Source organism: Oncorhynchus mykiss, chromosome 9 (assembly GCF_057628025.1).
Source record: "Oncorhynchus mykiss isolate SJ-2025 chromosome 9, ASM5762802v1, whole genome shotgun sequence".
Lineage (NCBI taxonomy): Eukaryota > Metazoa > Chordata > Actinopteri > Salmoniformes > Salmonidae > Oncorhynchus > Oncorhynchus mykiss.
In genome coordinates this window covers 10,818,300-10,844,526 of record NC_143030.1, presented here as the reverse complement: position 1 = coordinate 10,844,526, position 26,227 = coordinate 10,818,300, and the positions used below count along the sequence as shown (strand labels likewise).

Genomic DNA, 26,227 nt, shown 5'->3' with positions numbered 1-26,227 from the left:
AGATGATGAGAGAGATCCGGAAGGTTCTAGAATCCAACAGCTGTGAGTACGAGCTGCGGGAGCGATACATGCTGCTGTGCATCTTCGGGAACCCTTCCCGGGACGACTTCGTCCAATGGGAGATGGAGGGTGTGCAAGCTGCCCCGCCTCTCACTGAACGGCGTGCGCTTCAAAAGGATCTCCGGACGTCGATCGCATTTAAGAACATCGCGTCGAAGATCGCTAACGAGCTCAAACTGTGAGACGGAGCGATGAGCGGTTTTACACATGTGGATAGAGAGGAATAAAGAGACTGAATGAGAAGGATGTTGTACTGGGGGAATGGAGAGAAGAAGAGACTGAATGAGAAGGATGTTGTACTGGGGGAATGGAGAGAAGAAGAGACTGAATGAGAAGGATGTTGTACTGGGGGAATGGAGAGAATAAGAGACTGAATGAGAAGGATGTTGTACTGGGGGGAATGGAGAGAAGAAGAGACTGAATGAGAAGGATGTTGTACTGGGTAGGTGGGAGGGGTTCAGTGTTTGACAAGTTAATGGGTGGAGTGAATGTTCTTCTGCTGGGGGTGGTTCTGTCTGGGTTTTTTTTTTTTCCTCTGTTGAGGTTTGTGTTTTAGAACCTCACTGGGTTCTCGTCTTCTAGATCCACTGCATGTTGGTTCTGACGCTATCTCTTTTCACCTGGTGGTTGTACACACTCTGCCTCTCTCTCGCTGCCCCACACACACACACACACACACTGTACTGAGGGGAGGGAGTCTGAACACATCGTCATACCTGCTCCGAGGCTTTTCTCCTGTCGGTTCTAGACTGGGTTACACTCGAGTTCTAAAGAGAACAGAGCGGACCGACTTGATGCTGGAAATAAACTAACTCAACGCTGGAACGGTTCTCCTGGGTTCTCCTGTTCTCTGACCCAAATGGACCCCCCCCCCCCCTGGAATCTGAACTGTAGAACACACCACAGGCCTTTGGTGGAAGGACACACTTTCTGCCCGTTTGATGTGAGGGGAGAATGTCAAGACACTGCTCTGTTTTAAGTCTCTCTCACACACACTCACCAAACTGGACCCTAAATGACGGATGTTTTGAATCCAAACACACCAGGCTCCCGCCCCGCCCCGCCCATGTCCCTCAACCCTCACTTTTCACCAGGGGTGACATCATCCCCGTTTCATCCAGTCACAGGCCAATAGACTCGATTCCTCATTGGACAACAACACTTTGTTTTTATTTTCTTCATTCTGGTTGGTTTAAGGTCAAAAGGTTGTACACTGGAGAAAAAATAAAGGGGGAATTTCCTTTTTTTATAGAAGACAAATGTAGTTCTTCTCGTTGCTGTTCTATTATGACAAAGAAACTTGTTAATGATCGATGGGGTTGTATCGCGCTTCTGTACAGAGAGAACACACAGCAGCCATCTTTCTACTCCCATCTCTCCCCAAGGAGTAGTCATGTTCCGATATTCAGCCTTTTATCAATCAGTATTTCATTTTAAAATTGATCTCTGAACAAATTAATTTAGAACTTCTTGATTTGTTTTAGTGTTTTTAATCACTTTGTTTGGGTTAAAGAACGCCTCACCTGAGCTCCCCCCCCCCCCCCCCCCCCCCACCCCACCTCGCTGGGCATCTTCCTGACTGGGTGATGAAGACTACTGCTCGTTCACTTTGAGGTCGATTTATCTTCTGTAGGACGGGTTGGGTTTTGATAATGTGAACGTGTTGCCGCTGCCTTTTCGTAGGATCAGGCCAAACGTTGTGTCACTGTGCCCACCTTGTGACCGACTAGACTATTCTTGTTGTCAGCGGCGTCGATTCTATTTAGTAGGAGCTCTCTCTCTCTCTCTCCTTTCTCTGCCAGTGGAAAAGAGTGAGGGGTTTGCTGAGTAATCTCTAGCCAAATGATGGGGGACGGTGTACCTGAGCAAAACGCCTCAGTTCTTTGTTTAAAAAGTCGTTCTGTTAAATCATTGTTTTAAGGTGCTGTCTTTACTCTTGCTGTTATGACTATATTTCAATGTTGATTTTATTTTGTTTTACATTTTTTTTTTTGCTGTAATTTGAGTCCGACATTTTAACCAGTATTTGGTTGGGAGAGACGGGACTCCAAATGTATTTGTTTTTGTGCAAAAGAAATTATGGAAAGTAATAAAAAGTTGGTTGCATTTAGGCCAGTGACAAAAGTGTGTATTTAACAAATGTAATTCAGTGGAAACAATATGGTTGTAATTTTGTTTTATTCCAAAAGAAAATATCCTGAAAACAATAACAAGCAAATCCAGTCTCAAACTTCATGAACATTACATGTTGCTAAACACAGTCAAGTCATTTGTAGCCACAAAGTATTTGAAATCTGTGTCCCAAATGGCACCACAACTCCTCAAAAGTAGTACACTATGTAGGGAATAGGGTGCCAGACGCATCACGAAAGATCTGCGTTTATAGCTCGATTTGAAATTTTAAAAATGCAACGCTGCATATGTCAGGTTCAGAAATGACTTTTTGTATTTTCACCCCAATTGGTAGTTACAGTCTTGTCCCACCATGGTATCCAATTGGTAGTTACAGTCTTGTCTCATCACTTGCAACTCCTTTTCGGACTCAGGAGAGGCGAAGGTCAAGAGCTGTGCATCCTCTTCCAAAACACAACCAAGCTGCACTGCTCCTTGCCACAATGCCCATCCAACCCTACGAGTATTTCAGCTTCACATTTTGTTCTCAGACGACACCTGTGAATTGTACAGTGTGTACAGTACTATCCCCTACATAGCACACAACTGTAACCAGAGCTAAATAGAACTGCCATTTGAGACTTTTTTTGTGCTTTTTAATCAAAAACAGGTCTCTGTTCCATATCCACACTAGCATGCTACTTAGAATGGAGAAATGCATGAGCCTTGGGATTACAAATGCATCCTATTCCCTATATAGTGCACTACATTGGACCAGGACCTTATAGGGATTTGGTCAAAATGGGCTCCGATCCAAAGTAGTGCACTATATATAGGGATGTCTACCTACTTAGAGATCACCTAACAAAAGAATGCTGCAGTCATAAGACCAACAATACGTGGATCTGGTAGAAGAGGGACGTTTTCCTGATTCCCCTGTGGAATCATTAGTTCAGCACCTTGTAGTGTGGAACTGGAACCTGGGTGTGTTTTGCCAGAGTTCGTTCTGTTGTTGCCATGGAGACTGTGTGTGTGGGGGGGGGGGGGGGGGGGGGTTCTGTTGTCATGGCATCCATCACCACAATCCAGTGTATCTTTTCCTTGAGGGTTTTGGTATTCTGAAAGTTCTGTTCTTTGGGGAGGAGGGATGGGTGAAATACAGGGTCACCGTTGCCGTGGGTAACCAGTCACATCTGTGCTGGTTGCTATGGAGACAGCCGTGAGGCATGTGTGGGCATGTCCTTCTATTTTCTGCTGGGGGGGGGGGGACAGAAGGATGGATGACCCAAGCCTCAGATGGAAGTATGGTTATTCACAGGTTGTGCAGTTGGTTTATAAGTGTGAGTCAGAACTGAATGGAGTGATACAGAGGGGACTTAACGAGAGGCTTCTGAACCAAACAGACTGGTGGGGCTGAGAACTCAACTAACTACTGCATTCTGATTTCTATTGTTCCATCATAATGGATAAACACTCCCACTAGCAGCACAATCTACCCATCTGAGTATACAAGAGCCCCTCCCTAAATATACAAGAGTCCCCTCCTTTCTGTCAGTGAGAGTTGGTTTGCTCTACTTTGAGCCCTACCAGTGAGGGAGGCTGACCAGCGCCAGAACAAGCAGGAGGAGAGGAGCGGAGGTTGTTTCCTAGTTCCCTACAGAGACTAGAGCTCCCCTGTTGGCCCGGAGCCACGACTGCAGGACGGATCAACGGGGGAGGGGGATGATTGTGGGGGGTTCGGGTCTGGAGGGGTCGGGTCTGGAGCGGGGGGGGCTGCCGGAGAAGGCTGGGGGGGGCAGAGGGGGGAGCCGGGCGCAGTAAGGGGGGAGGCTGGGAGAGGGAAGGAGGAGGGGTGTGGTTGTTGGATGAGGGGGGGGAGGGGGAGTTGGCGTCACCGCAGGGGGGAGTAATGTCTTCCAGCTTTATCTGGAAGGGAGGAGAAAAGGGGGGGGGGGGGGGGGGTTAGATCAGCAACAGACTTGTCAAACTTTCACCAAAACAAACCCTCACCCCCTCCTGACCTCTTCCTCCTCTGCTCCTCCCCTCTCTTCGTTTCTACTACGACTCCCGCAAGGCCCCTGTGTGGAGGCTACGTCTTGTTCCGCCTGCCACTCCTTGACGACCTCGTCCAGATTGAATCGCCGTCGGTAACTAACGAAGAAGGAGCTCACCTGGGCCAGAGTTTTGTTACCGATTACCTCGGCAACCACCGCAAAGTCCTTACCATAGCGACGGATAGCTGAGGAGAGGAGAACAGGGTGTTTAAAGAGAAAGATAATGTGTTGTAATCTGAAACGTATCAAACGGTTTCTACTGTGAGTTATATTTGCCAGAATACAAGAATTTCCTGTGTTAAAGAAAATGATTGAGTTGTATTTTGGGGGTGTGTTAACTCACCCTGCACCGCTAGCAGCTGTTCCTCGGTGGACCAACGAGAGTTCATCTTGGGAGCTGGCTGGAGAGAGAGGAGGAAGAGTTAGTTGATTTATAACCGTTTTCATTATGACCTAGACAACCAGGTGAGGGGAGTTCCTAACTAATCCATTATGACCTAGACAACCAGGTGAGGGGAGTTCCTAACGTATCCATTATGACCTAGACAACCAGGTGAGGGGTTCCTAACGGATCCATTATGACCTAGACAACCAGGTGAGGGGAGTTCCTAACGTATCCATTATGACCTAGACAACCAGGTGAGGGGAGTTCCTAACTAATCCATTATGACCTAGACAACCAGGTGAGGGGAGTTCCTAACGGATCCATTATGACCTAGACAACCAGGTGAGGGGAGTTCCTAACTAGTCCATTATGACCTAGACAACCAGGTGAGGGGAGTTCCTAACTAATCCATTATGACCTAGACAACCAGGTGAGGGGTTCCTAACGGATCCATTATGACCTAGACAACCAGGTGAGGGGAGTTCCTAACTAATCCATTATGACCTAGACAACCAGGTGAGGGGAGTTCCTAACTAATCCATTATGACCTAGACAACCAGGTCAGGGGAGTTCCTAACTAATCCATTATGACCTAGACAACCAGGTGAGGGGTTCCTAACGGATCCATTATGACCTAGACAACCAGGTGAGGGGAGTTCCTAACTAATCCATTATGACCTAGACAACCAGGTGAGGGGAGTTCCTAACTAATCCATTATGACCTAGACAACCAGGTGAGGGGAGTTCCTAACGGATCCATTATGACCTAGACAACCAGGTGAGGGGAGTTCCTAACTAATCCATTATGACCTAGACAACCAGGTGAGGGGAGTTCCTAACTAATCCATTATGACCTAGACAACCAGGTGAGGGGAGTTCCTAACGGATCCATTATGACCTAGACAACCAGGTGAGGGGAGTTCCTAACTAGTCCATTATGACCTAGACAACCAGGTGAGGGGAGTTCCTAACTAATCCATTATGACCTAGACAACCAGGTGAGGGGAGTTCCTAACTAATCTATTATGACCTAGACAACCAGGTCAGGGTGTAGATCAGGGTGTGTCAAACTCATTTTTCCCCGCGGGCTGCATTCTGTCTTCAACGAGGTCCGGAGAGCCGTACTGAAAATGTGTTCCATTTCCTTGCCGTCAAAATTTAACAAAAATAGTCCAATATCCATCGATTTGATGCTCACTGACTGTCAAGTGATTATTAGAGCTGGAATGTAGACCCATTATATCCAGGACCAGTCACATGGAAATGCATTCCAGGTAACTACCTCACGAATCTGGTTGAGAGAATGCAAAGTTGTCAAGGCAAAGGTTGGCTACTTTGAAGAATCTAAAATCTATTTTTGATTCGTTTAACACTTTTTTGGTTACTACATGATTCCATGTGTTGTTTCACAGTTTTGATGTCTTGACTATTATTCTACAATGTAGAAAATAATGACTAACCTTTAGTTGTGTTATATATATATATATAAATAACATTTTACCCTCTTTTTCGTGATATCCAATTGGTAGTTACAATCTTGTCTCATCACTGCAACTCCATAACGGGCTCGTGAGAGGCGACGGTCGAAAGTCCTGCGTCCTCCCGAAACATGACACCACCACCCCCCCCCCCCCGGCCGCGCTACTTACCACCCACTCGCTGAAACCAGCTGCACCAATATGTCAAGAGGAAACGCGGTTCAACTGAAGTCAGCTTGCAGGCGCCCAGCCCACCACAAGGAGTCGCTAGAGCGCGATAAGCTAAGGAAAGCCACCCTCCTCTAACCCGGATGACAACACTGGGACAATTGTGCGCCGACCTATGGGACTCCCGGTCGTCTGTGACACAACCCGAGATCCCATTATCGTTTCGATTTGGTTCAAAAATTTCAAAAATGTAAAAAGGTTTAACATGTTTTACTCTAATCACCCGCGGGCCAGATTGGACCCACCCGCGGGGCCGTATGTTTGACACCACTAGTATAGATTAAGGAACTTTAGCCTATTGAGACACACCCCTGGTGAACAGAAGACCTACCCTGGGTATCTCCGGAAGACAGGGAAGAGGAAGTTAAAGAAGGAAATGTATGTACCCCTGTAGGACGCAGACTGTCGATGCCCTCGTCTAGACAGTGTTTCATACTACTGTTGTTCTGCTTAATACTCTGGACCTGAGACGGGGAGAGACACAGAGAGAATCTATTACTCTGTAAGTGATATCTGTGTCTGCATCGGTGTGTGTGTGTGTGTGTGGTCTGTGTGTATACCCGTCTCTTGAGTGACACCAGGTGTGTGTCTAGCTGTCTGCCAGAGCCATGGTGGTGATTGGCTGACACAGTCATGATGTCCTCGGGGTTCAGATGCATGCCTTTACAGAGGAGAGAGTAGTATGTTAATACACACAGAGACAGAGAGAGAGAGAGAGAGGACAGAGAGAGAGGAAGGGGACAGAGAGAGGAAGGGGATAGAGAGAGAGAAGACAGAGAGAGAGAGGACAGAGAGAGGAAGGGGACAGAGAGAGAGAGACAGAGAGGACAGAGAGAGAGAAGACAGAGAGAGAGAAGACAGAGAGAGAGGACAGAGAGAGAGAAAGGGGACAGAGAGGAAGGGGACAGAGAGAGAGAGGACAGAGAGAGGAAGGGGACAGAGAGGAAGGGGACAGAGAGAGACAGAGAGAGAGCATAACATATGTATTATACTCAGTCACGATTTTATTGGCAACTGCAAGGAGATATTTTATTATACTGATTAACAACATTTGCATAGAAGATTCAATCTCTTCTTTTATAAAAGTGTGCACAGTCTCTAAGTAATGAGGTCATGCATGAGGCAGAATATGGAATGTAGTGGAAACCACTGAGTGAGACGAAGAAGGGAATTCGTTTTTGGTGGTGAGGGAGACTAAGAAGGGAATTCGTTTTTGGTGGTGAGGGAGACTAAGTGAATTAACAACGGGTTGTTGTTTTTTGCAGACAATCGGCATTGAAATCATCTTATTTTCTGTTATGATTTGCCTATTATTACAAACAAAGTACTAGGGAAGTGAATTACAAAGCCATATTGAGGTCAAGACCCTTGAGGATTTAAAGACTCTCATGCTTCGAACAAGTTTCAAGAAATGCCTTCACGAAAGAGTTGCGACCTACATTTATGAGCACAAGGATCCCACTTGAGAAAGCTGCAGATGTTTGTGATGACAGATAAAATTACCTTCACAAACAAAGCGCCCAGTAGTTATCCCTATGCAAAAAGCAATTCAAATTAGTCAAAGATCGGCACTCTCCAGTCCACTCTCCAGCCCATTAGGTCTCTGGTGGGGACTGGGAACACTCCAGCCCATTAGGTCTCTGGTGGGGACTGGGAACACTCCAGCCCATTAGGTCTCTGGTGGGGACTGGGAACACTCCAGCCCATTAGGTCTCTGGTGGGGACTGGGAACACTCCAGCCCATTAGGTCTCTGGTGGGGACTGGGAACACTCCAGCCCATTAGGTCTCTGGTGGGGACTGGGAACACTCCAGCCCATTAGGTCTCTGGTGGGGACTGGGAACACTCCAGCCCATTAGGTCTCTGGTGGGGACTGGGAACACTCCAGCCCATTAGGTCTCTGGTGGGGACTGGGAACACTCCAGCCCATTAGGTCTCTGGTGGGGACTGGGAACACTCCAGCCCATTAGGTCTCTGGTGGGGACTGGGAACACTCCAGCCCATTAGGTCTCTGGTGGGGACTGGGAACACTCCAGCCCATTAGGTCTCTGGTGGGGACTGGGAACACTCCAGCCCATTAGGTCTCTGGTGGGGACTGGGAACACTCCAGCCCATTAGGTCTCTGGTGGGGACTGGGAACACTCCAGCCCATTAGGTCTCTGGTGGGGACTGGGAACACTCCAGCCCATTAGGTCTCTGGTGGGGACTGGGAACACTCCAGCCCATTAGGTCTCTGGTTGGGACTGGGAACACTCCAGCCCATTAGGTCTCTGGTGGGGACTGGGAACACTCCAGCCCATTAGGTCTCTGGTGGGGACTGGGAACACTCCAGCCCATTAGGTCTCTGGTGGGGACTGGGAACACTCCAGCCCATTAGGTCTCTGGTTGGGACTGGGAACACTCCAGCCCATTAGGTCTCTGGTGGGGACTGGGAACACTCCAGCCCATTAGGTCTCTGGTTGGGGACTGGTGTATCTCCTAAACAAGACTTTGGATCAGATGTGTATGAAACCTTTGTTTCAGATGGGTTTGTGTGTCTGCAGAGTAGCGATGCTGTTGAGCAGCCGGTGAAGATACTGCGAGACACCGGGGTGGCCCAATCCTTCATTTTGGATGGTGTTCTGCCTTTAACGTGTCAGCAACTGGTTACAGTGTGTTAGTACGAGGAGTGGAGATGAGTTACATGAAGTTCATTTGCCGTTACACGTGCTCCGTGGGAAGGCGTTTCACCTGTGCTGGTTGTCCATCTCGTTAGTGGGAAGGCGTTTCACCTGTGCTGGTTGTCCATCTCGTTAGTGGGAAGGCGTTTCACCTGTGCTGGTTGTCCATCTCGTTAGTGGGAAGGCGTTTCACCTGTGCTGGTTGTCCATCTCGTTAGTGGGAAGGCGTTTCACCTGTGCTGGTTGTCCATCTCGTTAGTGGGAAGGCGTTTCACCTGTGCTGGTTGTCCATCTCGTTAGTGGGAAGGCGTTTCACCTGTGCTGGTTGTCCATCTCGTTAGTGGGAAGGCGTTTCACCTGTGCTGGTTGTCCATCTCGTTAGTGGGAAGGTGTTTCACCTGTGCTGGCCCAGTGCTCCAGTTGTCTTGGTAGATGTGGAAGGTTAACACCTTTAGTTGGCGCTCCAATTTTAGATTTCTAGACAAACATTCCTTTATCTGATCTTCCCTGTTTTTGTTTTAGCTCCACCATTTTGGTTTGCTCCCTGTCTTTATGTTTTGGTGTGGGCAAATTTAGTGGCTCTCGTGGTGAGTGTCTTTCAGGTTTCAGTTGTTACCCCCTAAAAACCCCACCTCCTCCTTTTGGTTGTTGTCAGTGACTCTTTGTTAGTTCTCCCTTCTGTATGAGTGACATTTGGGGTTTTCTTGCTGGGGAACGTGACAATAGCTTCAGCTGTTAGCTAGCGAGGAAAGTTAGCCTACAGAGCTAGCTGGAAGCTACCGGTACCTTCCTGCATCGTAAAGTTTTTCCAGCCTGTATGGACATTGTTTTGAGAACAGTAATTAACAGTTTCTACATGCCGTGTTGTATTATTCAAGGGTACATTTTTATGCAGCCAGATGGCACTAGTCATGAATGACTAAGTGGACCAGGCACTTTGCTCTATAAAAAAGGGCTGCGCTGACAGACTTCAGTCTCTCAACCACGCGAGACATTTGACAGAAGTTGGAGTTCTGAACGTAACAAAAATTCCAGTAACAAACTTTTGTTTTTAAATCTAAAAAGTTTCGGTATTCCATGCAACACCGTGCGCGCGCGCACACACACACACACACACACACACACACACACACACACACACACACACACACACACACACACATAAAGAAACCCAGTGTGTGTATAAGGTACCTTTAGGTGGTCTCCGACGAGCTCTCAAGGGGTGGTGGCGGTACTGAGCCCCAACAGACTCTTTCCTCTGTGGGTTCGACCGGCCTGGCGCTCCCCTCTCTCCTCCAGAACCACTGGAGCTGTGCTGCTTCACTGTCTGGGGAGACGGAGGGTCAGTACACAGACATTTAACTAGGCAAGTCAGTTAAGAACACATTCTTATTTACAATGACGGCCAAACCCCTCCCCTTGTTCGCTGCCCTATGGAACTCCCGATGATGGCGGGTTGTGATACAGCCCGGAATCGAACCGGGGTCTGTAGTGACGCCTCTAGCACTGAGATGCAGTGCCTTAGACGACTGCGCCACTCAGAAGAAGAGTAACACTTTTCATTCTGCTCACCTCTTTTTTGGCGTCGATCTCAAAGTCGCTGTCGCTGCCCGGGTCTCCCTCTATCTCATCATTACTGAGGAAGGGAGGGATGGGGAGAGAGAAGGGATGGGGAGAGAGAAGGGATGGGGAGAGAGAAGGGATGGGAAGAGAGAAGGGATGGGAAGAGGGAGAGAGGGATGAGGAGAGGGAGGGAGGGATGGGGAGAAAGAGAAGGGGGATGAATAAGTGATTCATTTTGTACATTCTTACTTTCAATCTCACTCTAACTCCCCCTCTATGTCTCTCTCTACCCCCCCCCCCCCCCTGCCACAAATAGCAGGGTGGAGCACGCGCTCCAGCAGGTATGTCTCACTGGTCATCCCCAAAGCCAACACCTCCTTTGGCCGCCTTTCCTTCCAGTTCTCTGCTGCCAATGACTGGAACGAATTGCAAAAATCACTGAAGGTGGAAACTTACAGTGGGGCAAAAAAGTATTTAGTCAGCCACCAATTGTGCAAGTTCTCCCACTTAAAAAGATGAGAGAGGCCTGTAATTTTCATCACTTCAACTATGACAGACAAAATGAGGAAAGAAAATCCAGAAAATCACATTGTAGGATTTTTAATGAATTTCTTTGCAAATTATGGTGGAAAATAAGTATTTGGTCACCTACAAACAAGCAAGATTTCTGGCTCTCACAGACCTGTAACTTCTTCTTTAAGAGGCTCCTCTGTCCTCCACTCGTTACCTGTATTAATGGCACCTGTTTGAACTTGTTATCAGTATAAAAGACACCTGTCCACAACCTCAAACAGTCACACTCCAAACTCCACTATGGCCAAGACCAAAGAGCTGTCCAAGGACACCAGAAACAAAATTGTAGACCTGCACCAGGCTGGGAAGACTGAATCTGCAATAGGTAAGCAGCTTGGTTTTAAGAAATCAACTGTGGGAGCAGTTATTAGGAAATGGAAGACATACGAGACCACTGATAATCTCCCTCGATCTGGGGCTCCACGCAAGATCTCACCCCGTGGGGTCAAAATGATCACAAGAAGGATGAGCAAAAATCCCAGAACCACACGGGGGGACCTAGTGAATGACCTGCAGAGAGCTGGGACCAAAGTAACAAAGCCTACCATCAGTAACACACTACACCGCCAGGGACTCATATCCTGCAGTGCCAGACGTGTCCACCTGCTTAAGCCAGTACATGTCCAGGCCCGTCTGAAGTTTGCTAGAGAGCAGTTGGATGATCCAGAAGAAGATTGGGAGAATGTCATATGGTCAGATGAAACCAAAATATAACTTTTTGGTAAAAACTCAACTCGTCGTGTTTGGAGGACAAAGAATGCTGAGTTGCATCCAAAGAACACCATACCTACTGTGAAGCATGGGGGTGGAAACATCATGCTTTGGGGCTGTTTTTCTTCAAAGGGACCAGGACGACTGATCCGTGTAAAGGAAAGAATGAATGGGGCCATGTATCGTGAGATTTTGAGTGGAAACCTCCTTCCATCAGCAAGGGCATTGAAGATGAAACGTGGCTGGGTCTTTCAGCATGACAATGATCCTAAACACACCGCCTGGGCAACGAAGGAGTGGCTTCGTAAGAAGCATTTCAAGGTCCTGGAGTGGCCTAGCCAGTCTCCAGATCTCAACCCCATAGAAAATCTTTGGAGGGAGTTGAAAGTCCATGTTGCCCAGCAACAGCCCCAAAACATCACTGCTCTAGAGGAGATCTGCATGGAGGAATGGGCCAAAATACCAGCAACAGTGTGTGAAAACCTTGTGAAGACTTACAGAAAACGTTTGACCTCTGTCATTGCCAACAAAGGGTATACAACAAAGTATTGAGAAACTTTTGTTATTGGCCAAATACTTATTTTCCACCATAATTTGCTAATAAATTCATAAAAAATAAAAAAACCCTCACCTGGTTGTCTAGGATGAGGGTACGGCTATAAGAACTGGTCGTCTAGTGCGTTGGGAGCAGAGCATAAAAGGAGCAGATTCCTGGGCGTGGTAGGATAGATTCAGGGCATAATGTACAGACAAGGGTATGGTAGGGTGCGAGTACAGCGGGGGTAAATCTAGGCATTGAGTGACGATGAGAGAGGTTGCATCTCTGGAGGCGCTAGTTAAGCTAAGTGCGGTCTCCGCATGTGTGGGGGGTGGGACAAGGGGGCTATCTGAGGCATGTTGAGCAGGACTAGGGGCTCCGCAGTAAAATTAAACAATGAGAGCTGCCCTAAACAACAGTATACAAGGCATACTGACATTAGAGAGAGGCATAAAGCCATCACAGGTGTTGATTGGGAGAGCTAAGACAACGGGTAAATGGCAATGAATGGGCAGAGAGGGTCAGTTAGCTACACACAGGGCCTGAGTTCGAGGCCGGGGCAGACAGATAAACAAAATAGGGACTCCTAATCACAGCTGGTTGTGATACAGCCTGGAATCGAACCAGGGTCTGTAGTGACGCCTCTAGCACTGAGATGCAGTGCCTTAGACCTCTGCGCCACTCGGGAGCCCTTGTGTGTGTGTCTAATTTTGTTCCTTTCAAATGGCATAGAAGGCCCTTCTTGCCTTGTTTCTCAGCTTGTTCACAGCTTAGTGGAAGTTACCTGTAGCGCTGATGTTTAGGTCGAGGTATATATTAGTTTGTGTTCTCTAGTCTCTCCCCTCCCCATGTCTCCCTCCTGTCCACCCCCCCATTCATTCCCCCTGTCCTCCTTACAACCCTCCACCCCTTCCCCCTCTCCTCCTTACCCCCCTCCACCCCTTCCCCCTCTCCTCCTTACCCCCCTCCATTCCTTCCCCCTCTCACTCTCTCCTCCTCACCCATCTTCCTTGTCTGTCTTTCTGACCAGTCTTCTAGCCTGTCGGTCCATAACACTGGTTCTGGTCCTGGTCTTCTTCCAGCTGTAGTAGTACCGGACCAGGCCTGAGACCAGCTTATCAGGCAGCTACAGAGAGAAAGAGAGAGAGAGAGGGAGAGAGAGAGAGAGAGAGGGGGGGAAACAGGGTTAAACAGTGTTTTCACAACGTTCCAGTGTAAACAGGGTTAAACAGTGTTTTCACAACGCTCCAGTGTAAACAGGGTTAAACAGTGTTTTCACAACGCTACAGTGTAGCTCCCCAGTAAGTGTCCTCACCATCTGTTGTATACGATGGAAGCTCTTGCCATGGAAGCTGAAGGCCTGTTCAAACAGGACCTTGTCCTCTACGGTCCACTCCTCGGGAAAGGGAGTGAAGTTAGCCAGGTCAGCAAGGGAACACTCCACATCATGTTTATGCCACAGCAACATCCCCAGGGCCTGGACAGACAGAGAGAGAAGTGACATTTAGAGACAGGGCCTGGACAGACAGATAGACAGAGAGAGCAGTGACATTTAGAGACAGGGCCTGGACAGACAGACAGAGAGCAGTGACATTTAGATACAGGGCCTGGACAGACAGACAGAGCAGTGACATTTAGATACAGGGCCTGGACAGACAGAGAGAGAGAGAGCAGTGACATTTAGAGACAGGGCTTGGACAGACAGAGAGCAGTGACATTTAGATACAGGGCCTGGACAGACAGAGAGAGAGCAGTGACATTTAGATACAGGGCTTGGACAGACAGAGAGCAGTGACATTTAGAGACAGGGCCTGGACAGACAGACAGAGAGCAGTGACATTTAGATACAGGGCTTGGACAGACAGAGAGCAGTGACATTTAGATACAGGGCCTGGACAGACAGAGAGAGAGAGCAGTGACATTTAGAGACAGGGCTTGGACAAACAGAGAGCAGTGACATTTAGATACAGGGCCTGGACAGACAGAGAGAGAGAGCAGTGACATTTAGAGACAGGGCTTGGACAGACAGAGAGCAGTGACATTTAGATACAGGGCCTGGACAGACAGACAGAGCAGTGACATTTAGATACAGGGCCTGGACAGACAGAGAGAGAGAGCAGTGACATTTAGACCCAGAGGCCTGGACAGACAGAGAGAGCAGTGACATTTAGACCCAGAGGCCTAGAAAGACAGAGAGCAGTGACATTTAGACCCAGAGGCCTAGAAAGACAGAGAGCAGTGACATTTTGACACAGGGGAGGGGACATACTGGAGGATGAATACCCTATTCACTATATGGAGCTCTGAGATAACTACACAGAACAGAAATATAAACGCAACATGGAAAGTGTTGGTCCCATGTTTCATGAGCTGAAATTAAAAGATCCCAGAAATGTCCATATGCACAAAATGTTTATTTCACTCAAAGTTGTGAACAAATTTATTTACATCCTTGTTAGTTAGCATTTCTACTTTGCCAAAATAATCCATCCACGGGTGGCGCAGTGGTTAAGGGCGCTGTACTGCAGCGCCAGCTGTGCCATCAGAGTCCCTGGGTTCGCGCCCAGGCTCTGTCGTAACCGGCCGCGACCGGGAGGTCCGTGGGGCGACGCACAATTGGCCTAGCGTCGTCCGGGTTAGGGAGGGATTGGTCGGTAGGGATCTCCTTGTCTCATCGCGCACCAGCGACTCCTGTGGCGGGCCGGGCGCAGTGCGCGCTAGCCAAGGTTGCCAGGTGCACGGTGTAGCCTCCGACACATTGGTGCGGCTGGCTTCCGGGTTGGATGCGCGCTGTTGGGTTGTGTATCGGAGGACGCATGACATTCAGCCTTCGTCTCTCCCGAGCCCGTACGGGAGTTGTAGCAATGAGACAAGACAAGCGCGCTACTACAACAATTGGATACCACGAAATTGGGGAGAAAAAGGGGGTAAAATTAAAAAATAAATAATAAAAATTAAAATAATCCATCCACCTGACAGGTGTGGCATATCAAGAAGCTGATTAAAACAGCACAATCATTACACAGGTGCACCTTGTGCTGGGGGACAATAAAAGGAACATTTTGTCAAACAACCCAAGTTTTGAGGGAGTGTGAAATTTGTTTGCTGACTCCAGGATTGTCCACCAGAGGTGTTGCCAGAGAATGTAATGTTAATTTCTCTACCATAAGCTGCCTCTGTCGTTTTAGAGAATTTGGCAGTACGTCCAACCATAGAATTTGTATGGCGTCGTGCGGCCGAGCGGTTTGCTGATGGCCACATTGTGAACCGAGCGCCCCATGGTGGCGGTGGAGTTATGGTATGGGAAGGTATGAGCTACGGACAACGAACACAACTGCATTTTATCTTTGCCAATTTCTATCGGCCGCCATCACCTCATGTTTCAGCAGGATAATACACAACCCCATATCGTAAGGATCTGTACACAATTCCTGGATGCTGAAAATGTCCCAGTTCTTCCATGGCCTGTATACTCCCCAGACATGTCTCCCATTAAGCATGTTTGGGATGCTCTGGATCGACGTGTACGACAGCGTGTTCCAGTTCCCGCCAATATCCAGCAACTTCACACAGCCATGGAAGAGGAGTGGGACAACGTTCCACAGGCCACGATCAACAGCCTGATCAACTCTATGTGAAGGAGACGTGTCGCACTGCATGAGGCAAATGATGGTGAGACCAGATACTGACTGGTTTTCTGATCCACACCCCTACCTTTTTTATAAGGTATCTGTGACCAACAGATACATATCTGTATTCCAGTCATGTGAAATTCATAGATTAGGGCCTACTTTTTTATTTATTTACTGATTTCCTAGTGAACTGTGAACTCAGTAAAATCTTTGAAATGTTTTGTTTATATTTGTAGAGTATATTTACTGTTTGTATAAAGTTAGATTGATTGACTGTACCTGTTCCATGTTGTAGCCATGCTTCTCTTTAGCCATCAGAATATACTCATCCACTGGGGGGAGAGAGAGAGAGAGCGAGCAGAGATGGCAGAGAGAGAGAGAGCGAGCAGAGAGAGCAGAGTGAGAGAGAGCGAGCAGAGAGAGCAGAGAGAGCAGAGTGAGCAGAGTGAGAGAGAGCGAGCAGAGCGAGAGAGAGCGAGCAGAGAGAGCAGAGTGAGAGAGAGAGAGCGAGCAGAGAGCAGAGTGAGAGAGAGCGAGCAGAGAGAGCGAGCAGAGAGAGCGAGCAGAGAGCGAGCAGAGAGAGCAGAGAGAGCAGAGTGAGCAGAGTGAGAGAGAGCGAGCAGAGAGAGCAGAGCGAGAGAGAGCGAGCAGAGAGAGCAGAGTGAGAGAGAGAGAGCGAGCAGAGAGAGCAGAGTGAGAGAGAGAGAGCGAGCAGAGAGCAGAGTGAGAGAGAGCGAGCAGAGATGGCAGAGAGAGAGAGAGAGCAGAGTGAGAGAGAGCGAGCAGAGAGAGCGAGCAGAGAGAGCAGAGTGAGAGAGAGCGAGCAGAGAGCAGAGAGAGCGAGCAGAGTGAGAGAGAGCGAGCAGAGAGAGCAGAGCGAGCAGAGAGAGCAGAGCGAGAGAGTGAGAGTTGTTTATTTCACTTTCGTTTTATCTACTTCACTTGCTTTGGCAATGTTAACATATGTTTCCCATGTCAATAAAGGCCTTGAATTGAATTGAAAGAGAGAGAGCAAAGCATTTAAACTGTCAGATAATAGTATAGTGTGTGTGTTTACACATGGCGTCAGAGATGAGACTGTTGGGGCACCACACCAGCATACTCCTCTGCTCCTTCTCATTGTAGCGGCTTGGCGTGTCTGTGTGCACACACACACACGTCAGTCATACATTCCTTATTTTCTCTCACTCCATCTGTCACATACACAGCCAAATAATCAAATCCCCCCCTTCCCTCTCTGGTACCTGGGTTTAACTCAGGTATCTGTGCCTGGTAGTCTCCTCCCACTCGAATCATACTGTCTGTGGAGAGAGAAAAGAGGGATGATTAGAGGAAGAGACCGCAGAGGAAGAGAGAGACATCAGCTGAGAGAGAACTAGCAATAAGGCCAGAGAGAGTTAGCGATAAGCCCAGAGAGAGAGAGAGAGAGTTAGCGATAAGCCCAGAGAGGGAGAGAGAGAGAGAGAACTAGCGATAAGCCCAGAGAGAGAGAGAGAGAGTTAGCGATAAGCCCAGAGAGGGAGAGAGAGAGAGAGAGAGAACTAGCGATAAGCCCAGAGAGGGAGAGAGAGACAGAGAACTAGCGATAAGCCCATAGAGGGAGAGAGAGAGAGAGAGAGAACTAGCGATAAACCCAGAGGGAGAGAGAGAGAGAGAGAACTAGCGATAAGCCCAGAGAGGGAGAGAGAGAGAGAGAGAACTAGCGATAAGCCCAGAGAAAATTAGCGATAAGCCCGGAGAGAGTTAGCGATAAGCCCGGAGAGAGTTAGCGATAAGCCCGGAGAGAGTTAGCGATAAGCCCGGAGAGAGTTAGCGATAAGCCCGGAGAGAGTTAGCGATAAACCCGGAGAGAGTATTAGAGATAAACCCAGAGAGAGAGAGTATTAGCGATAAGCCCAGAGAGAGAGTATTAGCGATAAGCCCAAGAGAGAGAGTATTAGCGATAAGCCCAAGAGAGAGAGAGTATTAGTGATAAGCCCAGAGAGAGTTTCCGATAAGCCCAGAGAGAGAGAGAGTATTAGTGATAAGCCCAGAGAGAGAGAGAGTATTAGTGATAAGCCCAGAGAGAGAGATAGTATTAGCGATAAACCCAGAGAGAGAGAGAGAGAGAGAGAGAGAGAGAGTATTAGCGATAAACCCAGAGAGAGAGTATTAGCGATAAACCCAGAGAGAGAGAGAGTATTAGTGATAAGCCCAGAGAGAGAGAGAGTATTAGTGATAAACCCAGAGAGAGAGAGAGTATTAGCAATAAACCCAGAGAGAGAGAGAGAGTATTAGTGATAAGCCCAGAGAGAGAGAGAGAGAGTATTAGTGATAAACCCAGAGAGAGAGAGAGTATTAGCGATAAACCCAGAGAGAGAGAGAGAGAGAGAGTATTAGTGATAAGCCCAGAGAGAGAGAGAGTATTAGCGATAAGCCCAGAGAGAGACAGAAGATCAGAGAGACAAGCAGAGAGGGAGCGTGAGAGATTTGTCCGATTCAGCTGCCCTGCGCACCGGGTAGGCGAACTGTTGCCATTTTGAACCATTTCATGTGTGAGGGCACAAACTCTGCCTCCCTGGCGGGCCCAGAGAGCAAATCAAGTGCACTATAGGCCGACCACTGGCCAATCGGATGGCTCAGATTACCGTGTCTGCAGTAATGTAGCATGGCATAAAAGAAAGCTACTAGAGACTGTCAACGAATACAGCATAGAGCTGCTGTTTCAAAACATTTAAAACCACGACTAGAGAGAGACTGTAAACGAATACAGCATAGAGCTGCTGTTTTTATGAGTGACTTGATGTTCTTACTCAGCCCTGTCAACACTTTTTATTCAACACTTTTATAACCCATGAAATGCACGTTCTTCCTATTTCCACTCAGCGCTAGAACAAGCAGTGCAGCTGTAATGAATGAGTATCAATAGACTTTGTTGTTGTTGTTGTTGTTATTGTTGTTGTTATTAGTGGATTGGGTATTTTTTTATATCAAAGACATGCTGTTTTTGACTCTCTCTCTCTCTACCACACCTGCTGTCTCTAACTCTGAATGATTGGCTATGAAAAGCCAACTGACATTTACTCCTGAGGTGCTGACCTGTTGCACCCTCTCCAACCACTGTGATTATTATTTGACCCTGCTGGTCATCTATGAACATTTGAACATCTTGGCCATGTTCTGTTATAATCTCCACCCGGCACAGCCAGAAGAGGACTGGCCTCCCCTCAGAGCCTGGTTCCTCTCTAGGTTCTGGTCTTTCTAGGGAGTTTTTCCTAGCCACCGTGCTTCTACACCTGCATTGCTTGCTGTTTGGGGTTTTAGGTTGTTTTCTGTACAGCACTTTGATATATCAGCTTATGTGACAAGGACTTTATAAATATATTTGATTGATTGATTTCACTTTCTCTCCCTCTCCTTTCTCTCCGACCCTCAGTCTGCTGCTCTCTCCCTCCGCTGAGACTGACACTCAGTCTGCTGCTCTCTCCCTCCGCTGAGACTGACACTCAGTCTGCTGCTCTCTCCCTCCGCTGAGACTGACACTCAGTCTGCTGCTCTCTCCCTCCGCTGAGACCGACCCTCAGTCTGCTGCTCTCTCCCTCCGCTGAGACCGACCTTCAGTCTGCTGCTCTCTCTCTCTCTCTCCACTGAGACTGACCCTCAGATGCAGGCACCATCAGCCCAGTAAAATAAAAAGCACATGATTTAAAAATGTATGGTCACTTAGCTGTGTTTCACAAGTAATACAACAACGGATCTATTACCGGTATGATCATATAGCCTACCTCAAATGTAGAAATATAAATTTTAAGAACAGGCTCAAACAACAATGCATTGGCAGGGCAATTCAAGCAAAGCTGATATGCAGTGATACTGTATTGGGCCTATAGCTTCCTTCCGGGTTTTTTTTTTTTATAAAGTCATGCTATTAAAAAAATAAAAACATCTGAACGGTAGATCTCAGCTTGCATTTTGACTCAAAGTGATATTGACTCAGAAAAAGAAGGTTGGTGACCACCGTTCTAGAGTTTTTCCCTGTTAACAACATCAACGTTTCCCTTTACTGTGGCAATTGTTATCGACTGAACACAATATTAGCCACTTTTAATGCAACATACCTGGGGGGGGGGAGAAAAAAAAAAACTGCAAAATATTTTGTTGTAGGATTCTATTGTATAGACATGCACTACTCAGCACAGACTAGTGCACCATAACCAATCAGAGCTGCAGTAGGCCTATGTGCATATAGACAATTGCCATATATGGATCTGTGCCAGGCACTTTGAACTGGACTCTGTTTACAGCATGAGCGGTCGTGAGTAGATGCGCTTGTTTTGAGATCATAGTGAGAGCTGCATGTAACCATGTGTGCACATTTTGTTCATATCCTTTGCTAGTTAGTGAGTTATTAGATATTAGTTATTAGCCCAGTTATAGATCATTTGTAGTCAGCAATAGGGGAGTGATTGACTCCTACAAGAGCACAAAATGTATACATTTCTAGACATCTTTGAAAAGCCAGAAGAGCTTTTTTTTTTTTTTTTCTTAAAGGGGCAGTGTTATATTTTGAGACAGGCTTGAATAAGCTAAGTAGCCAATAGGTAATTTATCACATTATCTGTAATAATGGTATGGGATTAATAATGCATTTTTATTTTGTAAAGTGGTATCGAGTATCAAACAACATTTTCAGTCACCACCTTGTCAGAAGGACGAGGGGATAAACAGGTTCATGTCAAGCCCTGCATGTTATTTTTTCAAAAGTCTAATGGAACACTGAACACTGAATGACAGAACAGCTGTTTTCATGTTAACATGTTATGGGATGTAAGGCCTTCATTGAACACTGAATGACAGAACAGCTGTTTCCATGTTAACATGTTATGGGATGTAAGGCCTTCACTGAACACTGAATGACAGAACAGCTGTTTCCATGTTAACATGTTATGGGATGCATTTTCTCCATTGTGTTCGATTCCAGGCTGCATCACAATCGGTCGTGATTGGACGTCCCATAGGGCGGCGCACAATTGGCCCAGCGTCGTCCAGGTTTGGCCGTCGGTAGGACGTCATTGTAAATAAAGAATTTGTTCTTAACTGACTCGCCTAGTTAAATAAAAGGTTCAATAAATAACATTTAAAAAAAATACCACTCTGTTAGGCCTACATTATGCTCAAATATCCTCGGTAACCTACACGGCCACTGTTAAACCTATAACTTAATAAGGGTACAGCCTCAGTGTTCACGCTAAAGTCGTGCTGGAAGTTGCACATTTCTTTACAATGGAAGCAAACAGAACGAAATGGGGAAGGACTGTGTTTTTTGTCTGTTGTGAACTCTTCATTGCTTTTGTTTGCGCGCGCGTGCGCGTGCGTTGTCCTGTCATGAACTGAGTAGGTATGACGACGGTAAGAAAATGGTGAGACAGTAGTGAGCACGATTACAAGCACACAATAATGAGATTTATTGTGGATAGTTAAGATTAATATAATTAAATTGTACATGCTTTGAAAGAACACTTTCTCATAATAATCCTGTTTACACGGACACATCTGAGATCAGGCTGCCTGATGAGACTGTTGATAAATGCAGAAAAATCACCAATCAGAATAAACTTTATACCATGTTATTTTCTGCCCTTTTACCCGAATCTGACCTGTGTGTGTGTGTGTGTGTGTGTGTCGTGTGTGTGTACCGTGAGCGTGCTCCTCATCGCTGCTGTCCTCCTCCGAGTGTTGGTTGTTTCCATTGGTTTTAGCCCTGCTCCTAGACAGAACGCCGCTCCCCGACCGCTCCATCACCGAGGGCATACTGCAACACACACACACACACAGATAAAACATAGGCCTACACATAATCTACATCACTAAGGAAAAGTCCTGTCACCAATCAGCACACACATTAACAAAATAACAAACTTCCAAAGCCCTCAGTATAGCAGAGATGAACAATCTGTCTTCCACCAAGCACACGTACATGCACACTAATAATTAAATATTAAATCGAGTATGTTAGTAAGCTGAGTACGACATCAGTCGTGTGAAAACTTCACTCTCCTTAAAACAGCGGTAGATCATAATTTATGTAAGAATACCGCTGATTAAAAACACCTGGTTTTCTGAGCCATCTTTCAAATGATTAGGACGTGTAAACACCTGGTTTTCTGAGCCATCTTTCAAATGATTAGGACGTGTAAACACCTGGTTTTCTGAGCCATCTTTCAAATGATTAGGACGTGTAAACACCTTTTTTTCAAGCAGAGTTCCAGCGCGGTGTATTTGATCTGTACACGTGCTAACAGCAGCAGTTCAAGACTCTCTCTCTCTCTCTCTTTTGTGCAAGTGAAGTGAGTTCGGGAACAACTGAAAGTATCTTAGTTTGAAATAGTTTTCACATACAAACTTTATCTGTCCGAACTCAGGATAAAATGTTCTTCCCCAAAAATAACGTGGTCAAGTGTGGTAGAGCGTTTAGTTTCTGCATTTATCATAATTCCCATCAGGCAGCCTGATTTCAGATGTGTCCATGTAAACAGGATTATTAGAGATATTGTTGTTCTTGCAAAGCATTTAAACATTTTAAACAAATGATTACATTTTTTTAAAAATCAGACTATTCACAATAAATCACATTATTGTGTGCAATGTAACCGTGCTCACTACCGTCTCATTCTCTTCAGCCTCTTACGGTCTGGTTATCAACCCCAACTCCTCATAATAGCAAAAATACACACACATACCAACCTGGTCTCAGAACATTTCGTATTATTCTGTACGTAAATCCGAGACACTCCATTTAGTACGATATGTATCAATTTGTGGACGTCCATCACTCCATTTCTTATATGTTACGAATTGCAATTAGTATTTTATTTATATATATATATATATATATATATATATATATATATATATATATATATATATATATATATATATATATATTACGAATTCTCAAAACGTAACATTATGAATTTGCAATAAGTAGTTATCAATGCTTATGCCTTAAGTAACCATCTGTTTTATGTAATCATACAAAAACGTCACACTAAATGGAACATCTCGGAGATACGTACAGAATAATACTAAATTCTCAGAGACCAGGTTGCATATACACACACTCAAACAAAAGCAATTTAGAGTTCACAGCAGAAAAATAACAGTTAATCCAGTATCTGGCTACACAACGAGGAGTCAGTCACATGTTCAACTATCAAGTGGGGAAACATCAAAACACACCACACACAGCCTATGCCAAACTATGTGTGTGTGTGATGTGAAGTAAGTTCTGTCTTGGGGGGGAGGCGCGCGCTAACGTTCGTGCTGTGACACAAAAGACTAGACGGTCACCTCGGGACAAGACATCTTCCGGTTTCAAATGTTCCCGTTAAACCGACTTTTTGTCGTTATACCGACCACAAGAGACGTGAAACGAACTCTACATACAGTTAGCAAATGAATAGAACAGTTGTACATGCAATAGCCCTCTTTTTTTTTGTACATTTTGTCGGGAAAAAAATGGGTCTGTCAACAAGAGCCGAGTTCCACACAATGTATGCATCATCACAAAGTTCACTTAACTGTAACATCACGGCAAAACGCAACACTTCAATTTTAGGACGTATGTTGTTTTTTTGTGATGATGATAACCTTTACAAGCCTAATTTAAGAAAATATTTTCCTGTAATACTGATTAAAAACCACTCAAAAAAGATATTGCAGTAGTATAGTATTCGGCCTCATTCACAATGCTGTTGGCCTTTGTCTACTAATGCTGGTCCAAGCCACACAAACGGTGCCAGTCTGTGTGTAACATTAAACTCACACTTTAGGTAGGATTGTAGACTAATCAAGGCAACAACAAACAGAAAAAGTTAATTTCATGGAAACAGATAACTTTGATATTTGTTCATAGTTTATTTATCGATATCATTACTGTCCCACCGGTCGCCAAAGCCCGCCCCTTTCACTTTTTTTTGTTGCAACTTGATTGATTGATTACATAGACCAGCCAACACATTTCTACAGGGTAGTAGCTAGCATCTACATTAGTTGCAATATAAACCTTAGCAATCTTGCCTTAACTTTTAGACAGTGTAAAATATTAGCAAGAAACTGGCTGACTAGCTACTAAGCTATTTTCCCTAATATTAAATAAATAACAGCTATTGGAAAGTAATTCATTTGGGACACTCACTAGTGTGAGTTGTACTGGCCAAAAACACATTCATATCAACCATTAGCTATTTCCAGAAAAGTCTAGCATTGGAATCCCATCCTGGTAACTATTACCCATGATGTTGCTTCTAGAAAGCCAGTTTACAATCCTTGTTAATCAATTATACAGATATTATTTGGGGTTAAGTATCAGTTCAACTCACAAATTACTAAATCTATTTTTTTCTTTCTCGTATTCTCCAAAGGGGGGGGAAATCTTTGTCACAATCTCTCATATTCTCACTCTTCCTCGACTCTCGCTCAAAACCACATCCAAATTAGTAGTGACAAGAATACAACAACGTGTGTTCCCATAGAACCGGCTTTTAAAAAATAAACATTTAATAAATAATGAAATCTTGTCCCACCTCCGTCCTCTCCTCCTTTCCCTCTGCCCTCCGTTGATAATATATATTTCAACTTTCAATCCTTTTGTTATCGCCAGGCTAACGTCGGTGGGGGGGTATGGGTGTGGGGGGTAGCTAGTACTATTCCAGTTGTTGGTCGCTACTAGTTGGCGTTGTGGACGTTTTGGATTCGTTGTACAAGTCGGGATAGCAGTTCAATTCAGTAGCTCACCTGCTTATTTTGTGGTCCTCGGGCGTTTTTCTCTCATTCAAAACTTAGCTGCGGCTTTCTACGCAGCTAATAGGCCGCTTAACTAGGAAAATAGAAATAAAAATAAACTTTACCTTCAAAACGGCTTAATTTTCATTCATTTGATGCCAAAGTGGGTCTTCGCGTATTCAATAAAACAGCTTGCACGTAGAGAAGCGGAGAGTGTGCCGGGAGAACCTAACCAGGCCTCGGAGGGGAGAGGTGTACATCCGCAACCGTTGGATTGCTCCTCGCCTCTCCCTAACTAACTTCAATAGCAGAAAAGTAGTCCCCTGTGCAAGTTGGACAGCCATACAAAAGATGGCTTGTTGTGGGGCAAATACACATGCTTGCTGTTGCCTCGAATGTGTTATTTGGTCCAATTTAGATGCATTTACGTCTCAATCAATCGTTGATGTAGAGACAGATCATAATTTTCTTAAAGATGTTGGCCCACAAATACAGTGCTGGTTTTAATCCAACCCTACATTGTATACTGGAATAGTAGATGTCTGAAATTGAAATGTTTACAACAACAAAAATCAAGTGTACCTGCTATCGTACAATCACATAAATTGGGAACTACTTGCGTGGAGTGATTCGTCAGCTGTGCATCTCTGTGCTGCGCTCGGGCAGACTTGCTGCTCTGAACGATGTATGCATGGATAGGAAAAGGGGGGCCGTGTGTGTGTGTGTGTGCGCGCGTGCGCGTGTGCGTGCGTGCGCGTGTGTACACAATGTGGAAAACGATGGATTTCAAATTTGACACACACCCACACACACTGATGGACATGTCTTAATCCATTGCTATTCTGTCTGCATGTCTGTCTCACAAGCAAACATGCAGGCCATGCTCTGTCATACAGCAACACTTGTGGCACATCCTCTCTCTGTCTCTCCTCTTTCTCCCTCCCCCTCTCTTCTCTGCTCCAGCCTCTATGTTCTCACTCTATCTGTTTTGTCGTTTCTTCTCTCTCCATTCTCTCATTCCTTCTCCGTCTTGTTCTTTCTCATTCCTATCCTTCCTTCTTTCCATCTCTCCTCCTTCCCGTTATCTCATCCCTTCCTCTCTACCTCCTCCCTCTCTCTTCTCCTCTATCCATTTTCAACACTCCTCTTTCCTCTCCTTCCCTCTCTACTTCCTCCACTCACCCACTATGCATGTGTTCTTCTGTCCCCTCCCCCTCCTTCCCTGTGCTCTTCTCCTCTCTATGTCCTGTCCGCCCTCCTCTTTCTCTCCCTCGCTCCAAAACTCACCCACTGTATCTGTTCTCTCTTTCTCCTCCCCCGTCAAGCTTTCCTCTTTCCCTCCTTCTCTATCTCCTCTCCTTAGATCTCTCTACCCCCCCTGTTCTCTCTCTACCCCCCCTGTTCTCTCTCTACCCCCCCCTGTTCTCTCTCTACCCCCCTGTTCTCTCTCTCTCTCTCCCCCCTGTTCTCT

General features: G+C 46.2%; 2 protein-coding genes across 5 annotated transcripts in view; one reads left to right on the top strand and one right to left on the bottom strand.

Moving 5' to 3' along the window:
* Nucleotides 1-2,184, top strand: part of mark2b (MAP/microtubule affinity-regulating kinase 2b) — a 91,002-nt gene extending 88,818 nt beyond the window's left edge. Inside the window, 3 exon segments of the mRNA XM_090183407.1 lie at nt 1-128; nt 130-184; nt 187-2,184. Coding sequence (XP_090039533.1) covers nt 1-128; nt 130-184; nt 187-242 — 239 coding nt within the window. The 3' untranslated portion in view covers nt 243-2,184.
* A 37-nt stretch (nt 2,185-2,221) lies between these two features.
* On the bottom strand, nt 2,222-25,957 carry rcor2 (REST corepressor 2). Of its 4 annotated transcripts, none has more exons than XM_090183421.1 (14): nt 24,882-25,957; nt 21,669-21,784; nt 17,238-17,294; nt 17,051-17,131; nt 16,273-16,325; nt 13,677-13,838; nt 13,363-13,487; nt 10,549-10,612; nt 10,168-10,303; nt 6,878-6,978; nt 6,704-6,781; nt 4,570-4,627; nt 4,194-4,411; nt 2,222-4,098 (listed from the first exon to the last, which is right to left on the bottom strand). In XM_090183421.1, exons 2-14 carry the CDS (start codon nt 21,781-21,783, stop codon nt 3,724-3,726), a joined length of 1,623 nt encoding a protein of 540 aa, XP_090039547.1. In that variant the 5' UTR covers nt 21,784; nt 24,882-25,957; the 3' UTR covers nt 2,222-3,723. The 4 variants fall into 4 exon arrangements, with proteins under 4 accessions (XP_090039547.1, XP_090039548.1, XP_036843079.2 ...); XM_090183422.1 differs by having other exon boundaries at nt 24,769-24,986; XM_036987184.2 differs by having other exon boundaries at nt 24,558-24,973.
* Between the last annotated feature and the right edge of the window lie 270 nt (nt 25,958-26,227).